This window comes from Brachycentrus maculatus, unplaced genomic scaffold (assembly GCF_059751285.1).
Source record: "Brachycentrus maculatus isolate JH-2025_06_01 unplaced genomic scaffold, ASM5975128v1 h1tg000104l, whole genome shotgun sequence".
NCBI classification, from domain to species: domain Eukaryota; kingdom Metazoa; phylum Arthropoda; class Insecta; order Trichoptera; family Brachycentridae; genus Brachycentrus; species Brachycentrus maculatus.
Window position 1 is genome coordinate 1284179 of NW_028280858.1, and position 19657 is coordinate 1303835.

Genomic DNA, 19657 nt, shown 5'->3' on the forward strand with positions numbered 1-19657 from the left:
GTAGATTTTAAGAAATAGTGGTATTAACTAAGTAAAACTTAAATTAAAAATAGATAGATTTTACCATAATGTGACTGCCGAATCAACTAATGAAATTGTTCATTCTCTCATAAAACGGTTAACAAAATAAAAACACATATTTTTTGCCAAGTCTGGGCGACTGTCAAAGGCTGGTTCTTCTTCATCTTTGTTAATATGTCCAAAAAAATCCTGTAATTGGAGATAATCCTTTTGTGAACGAGTATTAGGACACACTCAAAATGTTATAAAATAAAACTCGATTAATCTACAATAAAATAAATAATAATCTATAATAAATAAAGGTTTTTTTTTATATTATTTTTTGACATATCATCAAAGCTGAAGAAGAATATGGAAGTCTGGATGATTTAACCAGCTTATGACGGTCGTCAGCCCCGTAAATGCCCAGACTTCCATATTCTTATTCATCTCTGATGACAAGTCAAAAAATAATATGAAAATAACTCATGTAACTGGAGATTTGTGAAAAGTATTTGGACACACTCAAAATGTATTTTTTTTTATTATTTTGCAAGCTGGGAATAAAATCCTGCATCTCATTCAAAGTTTTAATATCATATATCAGCTGTGATATTTCCCGTGGTAGTGCTAACACTGAACAACACTTAGCGTCGGCAAAACAGAGCGAGAACATATTTGTTTAATTTACGATCGACCGCAACATAATTTCTAGAGAATTTTCCGACGTTACGACTCTCTGACATTGGATTGAGCAACCGAGTCGAATCCGTTTAATTGACACGCAATTTGACGCTCGTGTTGAATGTTCTAGGGCGGTGAGCAATACAACCTTTGCTCGACGATGATCAAGCCAAAAAAATAGCAGTTCAACCTCTAATATCTTGAAACATGCGACAATGTCTTTTGTACCATCTTTTAGGTGTCTTTTATGCGTTCTTGAAACATTAATTTGGTCTTTTTATAGACCATATTGCCTTTTTAAAATATTTTTATAGACCAATTTTCAGAATCTACGTTAAATGTAGACATTAAAAAATTTATGTGAAAGACGATTAAACGGATCCTTTCCGTGTATTAGATATATTCTAACCCTTATCAGCACCCAATGATGCATAGGCCACTGCATCGTATTAATGCAGTGTTATCTTGATCGTTACTTATATGAAAGCAAGTTGATCACTCCTGCGCTTCAGGGATCAGTCCAGGGTAATATTAAATACATATTGCAGTTTAAAATCACTTATATTTATTTTCACCCCCTTGGAAAATGAAACCAAGAACTCGACATAGATAAAGGAGAATATTAAATTCAGGGTATTAACAGGGTTTTTGACTTATCTTATGAAACTGAAAATCCTGTTAAGGAGTTTCCCAGTGTGTAAAAATAATTCGGAGTTCGGATTTTGCATACATCCAAATAAAAGGGTTTTTGCCAAATAAAAACTTTCTCAAAAGATGCCTGTTGTGAATCATATGTACTGCGTTTTGAGATTAATGATATTTCAAGGAGTTCCAAAATTTGTGTAGTGTGGATGCAGAATACATCAAAACACGTGTCACATTAGATATGAAGAAATAGTGGTATTTAACAAGTAAAACTTAAATTTAAAATATATAATTTTTATTGATAACAGGCCAATTACTCCACATCTCATCACCCTGGGTTGCCATGTTAGTATGGGTATACTATTGCCATATCCTAAGATCCCACCGGGATATTAAAGAGATACACTGGAGGCCAAAATTATACATTTCAATACATTCTTTCATGACCTAAATATCGTAGTCATACAGGAGAAAGTGACCAAGTGCATTGTTTTACAAAAACGTCATTGATCATTGACTATTTGATATCTTACTAGCTTAATATTGCCTTGAAAAATTCTCAAAAGATTTTAAACTTGGAAGCATAATATATTCATATATATTTGTTTAAAATAACTAACTGCATTGGTGTTTATTTTCTTGGCAAGCAAAAGTGAGTTAAATGGCCCTCCTGAACATTTTACGTTTGGTAGTTAGTCACTTTCTCCTGTACGACTACGATATGTATATTTTGTCGGCTAAGGCTCCATTTTTTCTGGATTATTGAGGACTTTCATAACGAATAGTGCTTGATGGGACATGTCCTGACGTTGAATGGCAACCCTGTGCTGGCAGCCTTGCAACCCTCTCCCTCCCTCTACCCACTCTACTCTAGGCCATGGCTCCCCTGATAACCGACTGATGAGATTATTACACGCGTAACTGTTAAATGGCTGCCGCGATCCGACGTGAGATGGCCAGATTATTATAACACGCCAGAATTCAGGAGGCATTGGTTTTGGTATTCAAGAATTTCACTGCCAAGTTTTATAAAAATGTATTTTTAATTTAAGTTTTACTCACAACATTTTGAGTGTGTCCAAATACTTGTTCACAAATCTGGATTATCTCCAATTATAGGAGTTATATTTCATATTCTGCTCAATAAAAAGCTTATTTTCGTCTCACCAATAGATGTCACTAGTGAAGTTCTAGTGATTCAAGAACAATGTTTCAAAATTGGTTCATATATATGGAATTTCAAGAATTTGAGTCGTGTGGTTGTCAATAATGGGTAGAATTGGTGAATGTTACACGCGTGTAAAGTGATCACTCAAACCAGCCTTCGACGGTCGTCAGCCCCGTAAATGCCCAGACTTCCATATTCTTCTTCATCTTTGATGAGATGTCAAAAAATAATATAAGTTTTACTTAGTAAATCCCACTATTTCTTAAAATTTAATGTTTCGATGCATTCCGCATCATTTTTATGGTTTTTAAACACCGAAAATGATGCGAATGCATCGAAACACCTATCACAATCGCTTGCACAATGTTGTAACTTAAGATGGACAATAGGTACTTTGAATAAAATAATTGTACAAGCTTTTCTTAAATAAACGCACAAATTTCTTTGAAAAAACGATATTTAAGTTATAGACCTTTAAAATTATGGTGCAAAGGTTGCCAACCAATGCTCTTATATTCTATATACTACAGTATATACAATACATGATAACCTCATTCTTCCACATGTGTGAGCCATATATAAATACATTTTGAATCGATAATAAATAAACCGTTGTTGACGTGTTAATACTATTTGATCAAACAAAAGTTTTTCACTCGATAGAAATGCTAAAAGTTTGATTGGATGTCGCGTTATGTGCCAGGCAAAACGTAGAATAAAATGGACTCACAAAATACTTTTTTAATACGATTTTTTGATCCTCGAAATTGTTGAACTCCATGAAATGTATGAAAATCGTTAAACTATAAATTTCTAGATACAAAATGTTTTAATCCAATATAGAGGAAAACTTTCTGTATAAACAGATTTATGTTATAGGGTTGACATATTATCTAAGAATAAAAGAAAAAGAAGAAATGCATCGACTGCCATTTTTTTCTTTTAGGGTTTCAGTATGAAAAATTTAATAATTAACTTATCGTTCTTGTTTTTGAAAGGGGGCAGGGAGGATTTTGTTTCAAATTATTTAAAGTTTTTCAGTACTTTTCAGGATCCAAAACTTATATTGAGAGGATAAATTTATTTTCAGATTTTTCAGTACTCTTAAAATTCTCGTTTTCGGTTAGGGAGATGCAGGAAGAAAGGGGGAGGAGAAGAGAATTCGCTCTTATTACTGTCGATCTCATTTTTTAAAAATATTTTTTATTTTAATTACTACGTAAATAATAATTAATTATCCCGTAATCAATGGGCGGACTTATGGTATCTCTCTGCCTATTTTAATGACGGGGGGGTTTAGAAAAAAAGGCGTAAAAGTGGTCATTTTTAATCAAATAATTCAGTGTGTATTTTTTTTAGGCAGCATTAAAATGGAAAATTTCAGTACAAAATGTACTTTAATGCAATTTTGACAGATTTTGAATGTTAGATATTTTTTATTTGTTAAAAATATGAATTTAAGTATTGCGTAAAGTAAATTTGTGTGAACATAAATTTATTACTGAAAAAAAATGGTATCAAAGTATCTTGTATGATTTTTTTAAAAGGAATAACCCGCAAAGCCCCTATATTAACAGGCTTGACTGCAAGTAAGATAGTTAGGATAGGGAAGGTAAATGTGAAAAATACATCACAAACACCCAGACCATTTTTTAATATTTTTTTCTTGAATTCAGTTTCCAACTGGCGGGAATCGAGCCCGCGACACCAATTTCGCAGTTGAGCGTCTACCCAACGCCACGACCCCTATATATTCACAATATCTAACTATATACTATTTAATTATAAGTTATAACTTTGCTTCAGCTTTAACTCTAAAAAAATGTTTTGTATAATGACAGCATTTTCTTTTAATGTTGAAAGCCCTTTTACAAAGTTTCTTGATTTAATTTGGTCATCAATTTCAAAGGTTGCTTTATTGCACGCTTATTTGTAGCTGGTAATTCAGAGTGACAGGTGGCGATGTCTTTGTAGCCCACATATGCCGAAGCTCACACATCTAACTAGTGAAGTATCGCGTTTGAATGTCATTGAAATGTTTGCAGTAGTTCCTACTCGGTACCTTACTCACGAAGCAATAGAAATGCAAAGGTATCGATATCGATAGCTTCCGTCCCGAGGTTAGCGTAATGTACCTATTAAACTTTTCCAAGTATGTATGTAGGAATGATACATATTCACGACACGAACAATCTCAACCAACTTTTTGTACCGAAATGGTACACGATCTTTAAAATAATAGTTAATTATCGTAAACGTATTTCTCAAAAAAAAGAGCAAAATTCAAACGATTTTTAATGAAAAAACCTTTTATTACTTTGGTCCTTAATATGAAATGGTCAAAACATGTGTACCAATAGATTTGAAGAAAAAGTGGTATTTACCAAGTCATTGTTAAATTAAACCACAAATAGTTTAATCTATCGTCTTGATCAACAACGAATAGAACAAACAAGGCATATACGAGTAAATACCACTTTTTAAAATAATGTTTTAATAACAAAGTGGTGTAAATATTACCTATGAATTAAAAAATAACGATATTAGATGTTGACTAGTTACTGTCATGCTTGTGAAACTATCTTTGGTATAAATAAATATAATATGTATTAATATTTTTGTAATAATTAATATGTAACTTTGTTTTAAAATCACCATAAATTTATAGTGATTTTAAAAAGTTACATTTTAATTATAAAATGAAAAATCACAAACTTAGTGCTTCAAATATAAATTACATTTATATTTTTATTCAGACAAAATTCGATCTTTGCTTAGTTTAAAATGGGTTGTTTTTACGTTATTTATTTTTGACCTCCGCCATTTCATTTTATGAAATCTCTTTATTTTTAAATTACTCTAAGTTTTACCAACTGTAATACGATAAATTTCAGCAATAACCTTACATGTAAAAAAGAGATTTTATGTCCTAAAAAGGTAAAGAAATATGACTATTTTTTTAATAGATATTTTTCCCCACTTTTATTTGCAACCTTATACCATTGGTTAGATATATCCTCACAAACTCGCGTCTTAATATATTTTTATACATATTTATTTCAGTTACTTTGAAATCTACAACGAGCGCGTGAGAGATTTGCTCTGCCCGGGGGACCTAGGCTGCCTCGAGCGGGGGGCGGAGCCCTCGCCCACCAACCAGCTGCGGGGGCTGCGAGTGCGGGAGCACCCCAGAAAGGGGCCCTACGTCGAAGGTAGCAACCAGTAATATGTATAATACATTTTTGACCATGATCTCTTGGGATCTTCGGTCCACCGAGAAATGATAAAATGGAGAACGTTAAAAGGCGTTTTTTTCTTCAGATTTGAGTGAGCTGACAGTCCGCAGTTGCTCGCAACTGTGTTCGTTGCTGAGTCTAGGTTCCAGCCGGAGGAGAAGTGCCGCCACACAGAGAAATCCCAACTCTAGCAGATCGCATGCTCTTCTGGCACTTCGAAAGGGAGATCCTTCCACTACCCTCACGCTACTGGACCTGGCAGGAAGGTCAGTCTTCATCCCTATCGTAATTTTTAAATATATTTATTAATTTAGGTTAACAACAGCAACACATATAAAAGAAAACATTAATTTATTCAAGAATAAAGTTTTTTTAAATAGTGTTTAAAAATAACGTCAACTTTGCGTGACAGACTCCCCCAAACAGATAAGAAATTTTAGAAATAAAAGTTAATACTTTAATTTATTTACCAACTGTCTAGTATTATTTTTGTGTGTATTTTTATAACATAATGCATGTTTATTTTCATAAATCGTTCAACAACCTCACTAGTATTCCGAAACAAATAACACATGTCATAAAAATGGAAAAAAATGCATGATACCTTCGCAAGCTAATAAAAAAGTAAACTTGTGATAACTCATTTCATATCTGCGAAAATATACCGATAGAATGATAATACTTATGCCCAGGGTTTTTATTAAATAAAAAAGGTCCCGGAACTCACTTCGTGCCGAGCTTTATACTAAAAAAAAATATCCAAATATTATTTAAATATTCATTACAATGCCATATTTTATCATTTTGACGAATTATATTAATATAATTGTAATTACGTAAGCACAAACATTGTTTTGTCGAATTGATTTTGAAAAATCCGTGATAAAAGGTGCCGGAACGCCATTCCACCGCGTTACATGAGAAAAAAAAACCCTGCATAATATGCCTGTTGTACAATACTTTCTGAGGCCGATAATAATTTCATTAATTGATTCGGCAGTCATTTTGTAGTAACAATCTATCCATTTTTTATTTTAGTTTTACTTAGTAAATACTACTATTTCTTAAAACCTTCTGTGACACATGTTTCGATGCATTCAACATACGGTGTTTGAAAATGATGCGGAATGCATCGAAACACGTGTAACAGTAGATTTTAAGAAATAGTGGTATTTACTGAGTAAAACTTAAATAAAAAAAAGCCGAAAATAATACTTAATAGTTACTGTACAATTCACAGAGGCCGATAACACTATGATGTTTATACTTTATCGCTCACTCCTTTCAAGAACGTCATAAATCAAAAATTGTCAATTTTCAGTTGTGCATGTTTTCGGAATGGCCATAAAATGTACCATATCCCAGCAAAAGAGGCATATTTTTAACTTAAAATTTACCCGCTACAGGGCAAGAAGTGTTGCATTTTGAAGAAAAGGAATTGTTTAATTATTTTTTTTTAATATACTAAATATTTTTCAAATGGAGAAAAAACCTTCAGATTTTACCTAAAAAAATCTGTTGCATAGTAAAAAGTTCAATAAGTGGCTTGATATTTATTTTTAATACATTGTGTTATATTTTTAAACTTTAAAACGTTCTCCTGAAAATTCAAGTTTTTTGATTTATGACGTTCTTGAAAGGGGTGAGCGATATATGAAACTTATGTAATATTTTATTATACAGCGAGAGACCAAGCAGTGTAAACCAAAGCTTGTCGAGGCAAAAAGAAGGCGCCAATATCAACAAATCCTTAGTGGCTTTGTCGAACGTAATCTCGGCACTAGGTAATTATTTTTTTATTTCATTTTATTTTGAAAAATCATCACCATTTACGAGTAATACACAACAGAAATTTGTACCATTGCAGTTACAAAATTTTACATTTGTAAGTTAGTGAAAATACCCGGAACAGGGACGGAAGGGAGGAAAAGAGGAAAAGCGCCCTTGAGGTAGTATTTTACGAAAATGGTGCTTTATAAATTATCCAAATTTATTATTATTATTATTATTAAAAGGGAAAGATCAAAGCTCAAGTCAAAGACAAATCATATGACAATAGGGTCTATTTGAATGTCGACTTAAAATGTAAGCTATCTCAGTGCTGAAAATGTCGAGAGTAGAACAAAATTCCTATATTCGTCGTTGACCAATTTAGATGAACGATAAATATAGAAATTTTGTTAAGAGTTTGTTCTACTTGTGGGAAGCACTAAGGTGTCAGTTGTCCTGATGATCTGACTGGGAACTTTAAGGGCGTTTGTCCACTACACGGAATTACACAGAATTTTACCGTCCGGCACGTCAGTTAGCGTTTTAAAACGATGATTGGCTTGGATTGGCTTGTGCTTTTGTCCATCTTTCTTCGGATCAGAGCTCTTGATCGGTGCGTGAACACGTTGCGTGTAAGTTCGATCACACTAAACTGTCGTAGTCGCTTTATTTTTCAAAACCGGACTTCCGGACGGTTAAATTCCGGGTAGTGGACAAGCGCCCTAAAACATATACGTTCCAGCAATTCCGGCAAACACATTTTGTTTTGTTTTTTTTTCTATTTTCGACATTATTCGGGATGATTTTAAATCCTTCGGCATTTGTTTTAGCTGCTCCCGGAGTCCGTAACAAGTATGTGCCGTACAGGGACTCTATCCTTACATGGTTGCTGAAGGATACTTTATCAGGACACACCACTAATATTATGATTGCAAGTAAGTTTTGCTTTTTTTAATTAAGGGGATATTCGCAACGACAGAACTCATTCGCCGGCCAACCGCCGAAGAGGCGAAGAACACGCCCGATTTTTTGAGGAATGTATATAGGATATTTTTTTTCTTTTTTAGAATAGGTATTAACTCCTTATTATACAATAACTCTTTTCTTTTCAAAACTATATACTTACGCATTATAATTATTTCGGAGAAAAACTTACTTTTTGAAATACAAAAAATAATTTTTAAGTTTTAAGAAAAAAAAACAATTCCGTAAAATGTTACCTGGGTTTAGAAAAACGTAAGTTGCGATTTTTTAAAGAATGTTTATTGGATATTTTTTTCTTTTTTAGAATAGGTATTTATTTTAACTCCTTACCTTTCAATAACTCTTTTCTTTTCAAAACCATGTATGCATTATAATTATTTCGGAGAAAAACTTAATTTTTTTGATACAAAAAATAAGTTTAAAGTAAAAAAAAATCTGTAAAAAGTTACCTGGGATTTGAGAAAAGTAAGTTACGACTTATCGAACACTGGGCCTTAAGGCCTAATATACGATAAATCTCAACTAATTTATATTTTCTTTAAACCCAGTCAACATTTGACGTAATTGACTTTTTTTACTTAAAACGCCATTTTTGTATTGAATAAAGTTTTTCTTCGAAATTAGTATATGGTTTTGAAAAAAAAGAGTTGAATTGAAGGGTTATGAGAATATTTTTTCAATATTTATTCTAAAAATATATATTATTCCAATATATCGCTCACTCTTTTCAAGAACGCCATAAATCAAAAAACTTTGATTATTCAGGAGAACGTTTTTAAAGTTTAAAAATATAGTACAATGTATTAAAAATAAACATTTTACTTATTGAACATATTTATTTATTGAACATTTTACTGTGCAACAGAACTTTTAAGGTAAAACCTGAAGGTTTTTTCTCCGTTTGAAAAATATTTAGTATTTTTAAAAAAATTATCAAACAATACCTTTTCTTCAAAATGCAAAAACAAAACTATTTGCCCTGTAGCGGGTAAATATTAAGTTAAAATTATGCTTCTTTCGCTGGGATATAGTACATTTTCTGGGCATTCCGAAAACATGCACAACTGAAAATTGACGATTTTTGATTTATGACGTTCTTGGAAGGAGTGAGCGATATGTATATTCTAAAAAAAATGTGCACACGGAAACACGTCTAGCCCCTAACACGGCCGGTAGCGTTCTGAATTTGAACGTGAGAGATGATTTTCAGTAGCGGAAATGAAGGGAAATATTATGTAGTGAATTAGGGACGCAGTTATAAAATGAAAACCTTCAAACTTCACAGCCCTGAAAGTTATATGTAGCTAATTCAACACCATTTCCTCTTTACAGTATTGCTAAAGTTACACCTATTATATTTTATCTTAATAGCTTCGAAATTTTCTGTGAGGGCCCTACGAAAATGTGCAATTATCATTTTGCGTTAATTTATAACCATTAGTTTATTTTTGTTTTTTATTAAGATTTTTTTAAATTTAATATATTTCCTACTTAATATTTATCTTAATAGCTTCGAAAATTTCTGTGAGGGTCCTACGAAAATGTGCAATTATCATTTTGCGTTAATTTATAACCATTAGTTTATTTCTGTTTTTTATTAAGATTTTTTTAAATTTAATATATTTTCTACTTAACATTTATCTTAATAGCATCGAAAATTTCTGTGAGGGCCCTACGAAAATGTGCAATTATCATTTTGCGTTAATTTATAACCATTAGTTTATTTCTGTTTTTTATTAACATTTGTTTAATTTAATCTATTTTCTACTTAATATTTTTATTAATAGCTTCGAAAATTTCTGTGAGGGTCCTACGAAAATGTGCAATTATCATTTCGTGTTATCATTTTTAACCATTATATTAATTTTATTTTTGACATCTCATCAAAGATGAAGAAGAATATGGAAGTCTGGGCATTTACGGGGCTGACGACCTTCATAGGCTGGTTTAAGTAATCACTTTACACACGTGTAACATTCACCAATTCTACCCATTATTGACAACCACACTACTCAAATCCTTGGAAGTTCTTGTCAAAAATAATATGAAAATAACTCCTGTAATTGTAATCCTAAGTGATCACTTAAACCAGCCTATGACGGTCGTCAGCCCCGTAAATGCCCAGACTTCCATATTCTTCTTCATCTTTGATGAGATGTCAAAAATAATGTGAAAATAACTCCCGTAATTGGAGATAATCCAGATTTTGTGAACAAGTATTTGGACATACTCAAAATGTTGTAAATTATATTAATTATTTACTTTTTTGCAATTAAATACAATTTCTATACATTTCTACTTGATTCAATCTTATAATTTTAGTTGCTCTGAGCTTCTCCAAAAAAGAGCTCTTGTTCTTGAGAGGGACTTTTTTCTTCTTTTTTGTTGTTAATAGTATCATGTTATTTTTTTAAAATATTTCTGGGGAACATATATGTATTTTTATGCGGTACGACGGAGTTATCTTGTTTAGTTTTCTATTGCATATTCTGTATAATATATTTGTAGTGTTCGTTAAGTTTTTTTTTTACAGTGTTTGTCTTTTATATTTTTAATTTCTAAAGGGATGCTGTTGAAATATTTTATTCCTAAGGTTATGTAATTTTGTTGGTACTGTTTTGTGTTGCATTTGGGTATTTCAAAATAATTTATATATCTTTGGGATATGTTTGTTTGTAGTTTTGAGTGAGTGAGGTTTTTCTTTGAGTAGTTACATAATTTTTTTTTTAAATATTCTATTAATCAGGCCTACTCTTAAATTGTCTACTACTAGCATCGTTTCGAGTGCAAATATGAAAATCTAATCTTGAAAATTTTAGTTTTTTTTGCAAAAAAATGTCTCTAATCAAACTAACGTAACATACATAAAAGTTTCAATAATTTTTTTTAATAATTACATTTTCATATTTATTATGCAGCCGATATTTGGAGGAATATCAAGATTGAAATTGATTGAGGTAGGTTAATTAATTTCTTTGTTTATAAATATGAATGATTAAAGAAAACACTTGTTTTTTACCACTTGAGTTTTATTATAGACTACATGTTTCAGAAGTTAAACTTCCATCATTCAGGTCCGTATAATAACTGAATTATTAATATTATTATACAGACCTGAATGATGGAAGTTTAACTTCTGAAACATGTAGTCTATAATAAAACTCAAGTGGTAAAAAACAAGTGTTTTCTTTAATCATTGTAACATGTCTTACCACAAAGTCAATGCCGAAACAATAAATAAAATATAAACATGAAATTTTAGATACTTTTTAAAGTTTACAATATTAATTAATTAAATTTGACCTCAATTTAACAATACGGCTGGGTGCCGATGGGTAAATCTAACTATTTGTCTGTTTGATTGAAATGTTCAAAAACTGTATTACTATAGCCGTCTCTCCTTCATTCTCCTGCTACGCCGAGACTGTGAACACGATGCGCTGGGCCGCGCGGGCGGGGCGCATCCCGCCGGGGGGCGGAGCCCTGGCGGGCGTGAGGGGAGGCGCGGGCCGCAGCCTCCGGGCCCTCAGGGCCGAGGTGGCGCGCCTCAAGGAGCTGCTCAACCACGCGCACCCCAAGCCCGCCCCGACGCAAGTGCACCAAACCACGCAGGTATGGCGTATCATTCAAATAGACTCTCGAACTACACAAGTATGACGTATCATTCAAATAGACCCTCGAACTACCCAAGTATGACGTATATATCATTCAAATAGACTCTCGAACTACCCAAGGATGACGTATCATTCAAATAGACTCTCGAACTACCCAAGTATGACGTATCATTCAAATAGACCCTCAAACTACCCAAGTATGACGTATTATTCAAATCGATTTTAATTGGAAAAAAAATGTCGTTGATTACATTTTTATCGCGTGATTCTCATGACAGTTCTTTCCTTACAGGTGTCTTTTGATTTGAAAAATGCGGAGGACCGTGAAAAGTCTATATCGAACGAAGAAATAAGCGAAGTATCCGAATGTACCATAAAGGAAGAAGACGTAAACGAAAAACCAGAGAGAGAAGATTCTTTCATTTCCCAGGCGTCATCTCGAGTTAGTATCGGCAGTAATGATACTCTCTCGGGCAATACCAGTATCGTATCCAACAGGTCTAATGTCCATTCCAGTCAGACCGAAGATCTTCTGTTTGGACCTCGGCTCCACCGAGCGGGAAGTGTTCACGATGTACCGCTTCCTCCGCTGAGGAACAAGAAACGCCAATACAGTTCTCACGAAGCACTACCTTCTCCGGACAAATACAACTCATTCAGGACCCTCAAATCTTCCAACAATAAGATACCTTTAGTGAGATTAAACAAGAACGTTTTAAACAGACTAGCGGAAAAAGAGAAATTATCGAAACTGGAGAAGACAGGAAAGCAAAGCGAAACCCCTAAAGCTCGAACCAAATCACCTCCCGGCACACCAAAAAGTAATCGGAGTATAGCTCATGTCCCATTTGAACCGTTCAATAAACGAGCCGTTATCGTGGCTTCAGTTACAGATAGACTGTACTCGTTGTCAAAAAGAAAGGAAGAAAGTGTGACCCCGAACAATTCACTTCCCAATGTCCGCAGAAAATCATTAAATGAATTAAAAATTTGTACCAACGCTAGAAAAAAGCTTATGGATATAAGTTACAGAGCCCTTCGATCATCTCGTAGGTTAAGAATCGGAGTGGCAGCACAAACCCAAACTGAAAACCGATCGTCGATCAGAGTCAAAGAAGTCGCTATCGATATACAAGATGATATCGAACCCCTAAAAACGGATAGTCTAGGATCACGAAAAGTTTATCGAGACGCCGGAATCGAGACAGAATCATCAGCCGTCTTGTGTAAGGAAGCATCCGTTGGAACAATCGGCGAATCAATGCACAGTGCCGATAAATATAGCGAAACTGAAAATCAAACGAATCATTCCAATTTCGTATTTACAAAAACCTGCGGAATGATGACTGAAGACGCTCGGTCGTTCAATGTTATCTCCACACAAACTCAAGAAGCTCCCCCTAGAAAGAAATACTCGTCATTCACGAAATATCTTAAATTCAAGCGGGACTCACCAGTTCCAGTAAATTACGTGGAGAGGTCTTCATCGCCCAGTGTCTTGAATATTAATATTTCGCACGATTTCAGTCAAATTGAAAACGAAATCGACGGAATTTCGGACGATAGTCTGGAAGATGAAGATCTTAAAGTGTCTGATGCAAAATCGCTATCGATTCATACAACTCCCGACCTCCTCAACAATCATAATCCGGGAGAAAATACAAACAGTGAAGAGTCCAACGTCTTCCAAAAACCGACAAATTCGATGCAAAGTCCCGTACATATTACGCACGCGAGTTTTTCGGGGAACTTCGACGCGAAAGATAGCGCCGAATTAGGAAATGCGATATTAGCGAAGTGTACACAAAACTCTGAAGAAATAGCCGCGGGTGGGCGGGAAACTACGAGAGTGACAAAGTGTGATAGTGTAATCAAAAGTAAAACACGGGCCAATATCAATCAGACCCGCGATCGCGTGACAGCCGCCTCGGATGAAGTCATAAAACGGCCTGGCGTGACTCGGGGCATTTCGCAACCTTCCTCCCCCGCAATCTTAACATCCGGCAACGTTAAACTAACAACTAAGGGTGTCGAAAACGAAGAGCCGAGCCACGGAACTAAATCGACTCAAGCAGATTCGGGCTTAGATAGTTATTACTTGGATTTTCTCGAAGATGTCTATGTCCCTTTACCTCGCATATGTGTCAGTTCCCAAGATTCCGCGGACAGGTGGCCTAGCATGAGAAACATAATTATGGGAAGAAATGAAAAAAGATACCCGTACAACATCAAACTATCTCCCAAAAGACCGCGAGAATTAAACAAAAGAAAAAAGTGTAAAACGGTAACTTGGAAACCAGACGCTAATCTAAATTCGAACAATACGGAAAGAGCATCCCCAAATTCTAAATCCCCGGAAAATAATGCAAAAGCAAAAATTCACCAAGCTGACTGCCACTTAACCTGCGACGAGTCGAGGACAGAATATTTATGTCCCGAACATGTAAGAAGTTTCAGCTGTTCAGAAAAACGTTGCAAAGCAAATCAAAACTTTATGGGAATCCATTGTTGGAACGATAGACATTTGGCTTCTTTCAACAAACGAGGTGAAAACAAATCGGGCATTAATTTGGCAACCGGATATGAAATACCAGATCCTAATGCGAAATGCCTCCAGTACATGGAAGCGACCACAAATTTAATTAAGGAAGCCACGATATTAGTCACATCACTCGGAAACGTGAAACCATTTTCAGAAAGTGGTGGGAAAGTAGCCAGGACAGTTTCTCCAATTCGTAATGACCGATTACAAATTGTTGATGAAAATATCCACATAACTACAAATTTAAGACAGTGTTACGATATATCATCGACATCAGCGCACATCCCGATGAAAACTGATAATAAAGTTAACTCGCCTCACCCGATTAACACAGTGTTAATAGACAATGAGGAGAAATTAGAGACTGCTTCAGAGAAACAAGAAAAATGTACTAATCTTTATGAAACAATATTTTCAAGCGACGATGAGCTAGCAGAAGCGAGCAAAGAAATCGACGAAATAGAAAAAGAACTATTTGCCTCATTGGATCACCTGGAAGAGAGTACTGAAAGGACAAAAAGATACTTTTCAACACTCCCAACACGGTATTTGGAGACATTCGACAGAAGGTTGGCGTCATTGCCTCCAAACTGGCAGAGTGGACCGACTCCCTACCCGCGCACAAAAAGAAACCCGAGCAAGTACCTCGAAGAACTTAGAAAATTACGCAAGGAACTTGTTGAATCCACCAAACGAGATGAATTTATATTTAAGCAATTTCATATGAATAATTAAGGTATGAGTCAAATTTTTATTTATTTATAATATACAATATATTTAACATATCACTCACTCCTTTCAACAACGTCATTTATCAAAAAACTTGATTTTTCAGATAATTTTTAAAGTTTAAAAATATAACAAAATGTATTAAAAATAAATATCAAGCCCCTTATTGAACTTTTTACTGTGCAACACATCTTTTTAGGTAAAACCTGAAGGTTTTTTCTTCATTTAAAAAAAGTATTTTAAAAAAATAATTAAACAAAACCTTTTCTTCAAAATGCAAATATGACACTTTCTGCCCTGTAGCGGGTAAATATTAAGTTGAAAATATGCGGCTTTTGCTGGGATATAGTACATTTTCTGGGCATTCTGAAAATTGACGATTTTTGTATATGACGTTGTTGAAAGGAGTGAGTGATATGTAATAACCAAAAATTAAAATAAAGTAAAAAAAACACTTAATTTATATTGTAATGTGAGCTAGCAATAATAAAAAGATTTAACAATTATATTTTTACTGATTTAAATGTTTTTAATATACCTTGGACAAACTTATATATAGAATTGGTAGGAGTGCCACTGTTTTGGATCATGTCAAAATCTATACATCTGAATGATATCATTACATAACATTACACATTATATAGGTTTATTAAGTGTAGGCATTTTTGAAATGTAATATAATGATTTCAATTCAAATCTCTACACTAGTTTAGTCAAAAGAAGTCACTTGTAGATCAAATTCAACACTGAGATTCAAGCATCAAAGAAAATTACGAACAAGCAGATTTAGTGCTGAAAATGTGCCTTGTGTGTCCATGCAAATGCCGTCTATACATACATACATGCAGTGGCGTGCACAGAGAATTAACTAGGGTAGGCAGTAGAGAAAGGTAAGCTGGTACTACTTAGTAAGGTAGGGTAGGTACTGGCTGGTTTTTACATGTCACGCGGGTAAGTTAAGATAGGCACTGCTTTTCTGCCTGTGTGGAAGGCACGCCCCTGCATACATGTATATATTCCTTGACACAAGTGAAGAACTAAATACATATTAAATTCAAAGGAAATTTATGAATCTGAAATGTATCAGGCCAGGCACTTTATACTCATCGGCACCAAAAGCACAGGCCACTTTATTAAATTCATGAACTATTATCTTAGAAAGTAAGGTGATACAATCTGATTCTTAAGTATACCTAGTCCATGGAAAATTACCTTCATGTGAAGAAATAGAAATTAACTCCACTGCCCACTAGATTTAGTTATAACACATTGTTTGCGGGAAACGCTTAAAAGCGTCTTTTACATACTGTTGGTAGAGACGGGAGACGTTTATAAGCCTTATATTTCCTTACTTTTGATAGAGCGCGAGAGATGCCCAAAAATATTGTACAGATCGGAATTGGGTTCGCGGTTACTTGTGATTAGTATATTGAGGGTCGGGCGGTAGACTGTCCGAGTATAATTAGGGTCGGGGTTGATGAAAAACCGCCCGAAAACAATATATTAATGTAGGTAGGTACTACAGAGTCAATATGGAAGTCCGGATTAACAACCTGGCATTGGTTGACTTAAGTGATTACTTTACACAGCATTCACCATTGTTCTCATAATTGAACATCCATATTGCCTGAATTCCTATAAATTGTAAATAAGAGGGATTAGCCTCCTGTAATGTCGATTCCCAGCTATCGACCCATCTCTTTGGTGGTCTGCCCGGGAGTCGTCTACCATGGGGTTGCCGTACAGTGCGATGTGGGGGAGTCTGGATAGTTCCATTCCCCTCACATGCGCATACCATTGTCGCCTTCGTTGCCTTCCCCACCTAACGACATCTTCGACCTCGCATATTTCCCTGATCCTGGCATTTCTTATTCTATCTCGAAGACTCTTGCCTGATATGTTTCTTAGAGTCTCCATTTCTGTACAATTTTGATTCTTATAATTGTATATATAGATTATTTTGACAACTCCTATCGTATCTCAGTTGAGATTGACAGATGAAACTGCCATCTGTTGATTCCAAACAAAGTATGAAGTATAATAAATAGCTTTCCCATTCTGACCATAGATGGGACGCTTGAAATATTGTTTCAGCACACATGCTTCCTTTTTGACAATTGATTTTAAACAATATTTAATTTTTATTTGATAAAAAATCAATGTAGTCCTGGTTCCAATCGTAATGTATGGAAGTGAAGCATGTAGTTGGCAAAAGAAGGGCAGGCAGACAGGCACCGTGACGCAGTTGGTTAAAACGCTCGACTGTGAAACTGGCGTCGCGGGTTTGATTTCCGCCAATCGCAAAATGAATTCAAGAAAGATTTATTTTCAATTGGTCTGGGTGTTTGTGATATATTTTTACATTTACCTTCCCTATCCTTACTTTCCTACCGCAGACAAGAATCTAAAATATACACTTTGTGGGTTATTCCTTTATTTAAAAAAAAAAGGATAAAAATCGACTGAATGCAGTCGAAATGCGTTCTCTCGGATGAATGTGCGCCAAAACATTGTATGGTAGATATTCGAATGGTGATGATATAAGGAAAGAATGTGAGTCTGAGATAATTATTATCGATAAAATTAAGAAAGGTGTGTAGAGATGGTTTGGGTATATGAATCGAATGAGTGAAGGAAGGATAGTTAAATAAATTTATAGACGCATGTGGTTGGTAATAGAAGCAGAGGAAGACCGAGGAAAATTGGCATAATCAAGTATTTCAAATACTTGAAAGTGGTCAGGTTTGGAGTCAGAATAATCAGCGTGTACGTATGAGAAGATGCATGAATGTGGAATAGGCGAAGTTTGTGTGCATAGACAGATTGGTGTGGTGTTCTATTCTTACTGCCTACCCCCGTGGGGTAGCGGCATGATAATTAGTAAGTTAGAAAAAATCAAACATTTTAGAAGTTCAAAGCATCTTTTTATATAGAGGGAATATAGAAGTTCATTTACAGGGCTTGCGACCTGTCACTGGCTGGCATGTAAGGCGGGCAATTCATTTTCACTTTTACAAGCTAACTGACCATCACGCCGCTTTCCGCAGGAGTAGGCAGAGAGAACAGAATGCCACAAAAATGAAAACTCATTGGTGTAGCCGGGTCAAAATTTTAGTTTTGAAATAAAAATCAAAATTTTTCTTTAATCTCTTTATTCACATACTGAATAGTTTTATTTTGTTTAGTATTATTATATTTAATAATTTTTTATATACCCTACATAATTAACATATCTAATACCATAAACAAATATGGTTGAAATAAAAATAAAAATGTATATGGATGTAAAAATAATCTTTTTTAAAAATGAACAAAAATTCAACGCAGAAAACAATTTTAATTTATGTAACAATAAACATTGTTAAATTTAAAAACAAAGATTATCCACAGATTGTATTTGATACAATAACACACTTTAACCCTTTGAACGCGTTAAGCAAAAAATAAAAGTTGATTTTAAAAATGCAAATTTTTCATAAAAAATAAAGTATTCTATAAAATTCCTTTTATTTGGTCCATAACTTTTACAAGCCATGAACTATTTTTTTTAAAAACCCTTATCCGCACCCCAATGGTGCATAGGGCACTGCGTCACTTATATTTATTTGACCCCCCCTGGGAATCGAACCCGGGACCTCCAGAACGGTAGCCGAGCGTGCTGACCATTACACTACGGAGGCGGACAAGATGCCATGAACTATAGTCGATTAATGCGTCCAAAGGGTAAAGGCACTCCATTATTATAAACAAAAAAAATTGAGGTGTGTTATTTAACAATCAATAAAAAAAAATTAATTGACCATGCATTTTATTGACATTCAGACCACCAAAATGAAGAACACCTTCAGGAAATAGAATATTAATTTATCTAATAATAATTTATTTAAATAACCATTTTTTTTTTCATAAAATGCTGTAAATTAGATTAAAATTAACATCAAGTGTGCACTTAAATTATCTAAGAATCAGTTCGTTTTGTGAATCTAAGCCAGAGGTGTCAAACTCAAAAGTCACCAAGGGCCGCATAAGGTATTTTGGGTACGCCGCCGGGCCGCATCAAAAAACTCAAAAATCTCATTTTCATTTTCATATAGCTTTAAGCGAATAATTTATCATCAAAGACAGTCACATGAGGTACAATAGATCCAACTTAATGATTTTGTAAAAGAATATCATATGCTTACAAAAAAATGTTTTCAATGAAGAATTAAAATAAATGAAAAATATAACCGCGGGTATCCGCAGGCTGCAAAATAAATATGCGGGCCGCGAGTTTGACATGCTT

The 19657-nt window shown here is 34.2% G+C and overlaps 2 protein-coding genes across 2 annotated transcripts in view; one reads left to right on the plus strand and one right to left on the minus strand.

Moving 5' to 3' along the window:
• LOC148310223 (uncharacterized) overlaps positions 1–15843 on the plus strand; it is a 33550-nt gene extending 17707 nt beyond the window's left edge. The window contains exons 5-10 of the mRNA XM_088258843.1: positions 5561–5709; positions 5819–5999; positions 7417–7517; positions 8334–8438; positions 11879–12099; positions 12394–15843. Coding sequence (XP_088114969.1) covers positions 5561–5709; positions 5819–5999; positions 7417–7517; positions 8334–8438; positions 11879–12099; positions 12394–15378 — 3742 coding nt within the window. The 3' untranslated portion in view covers positions 15379–15843. The remainder of the gene's footprint in view (positions 1–5560; positions 5710–5818; positions 6000–7416; positions 7518–8333; positions 8439–11878; positions 12100–12393) is intronic.
• Polr1F (RNA polymerase I subunit F) overlaps positions 1–19657 on the minus strand; it is a 185870-nt gene that overhangs the window by 156537 nt on the left and 9676 nt on the right. The window lies entirely within an intron of this gene.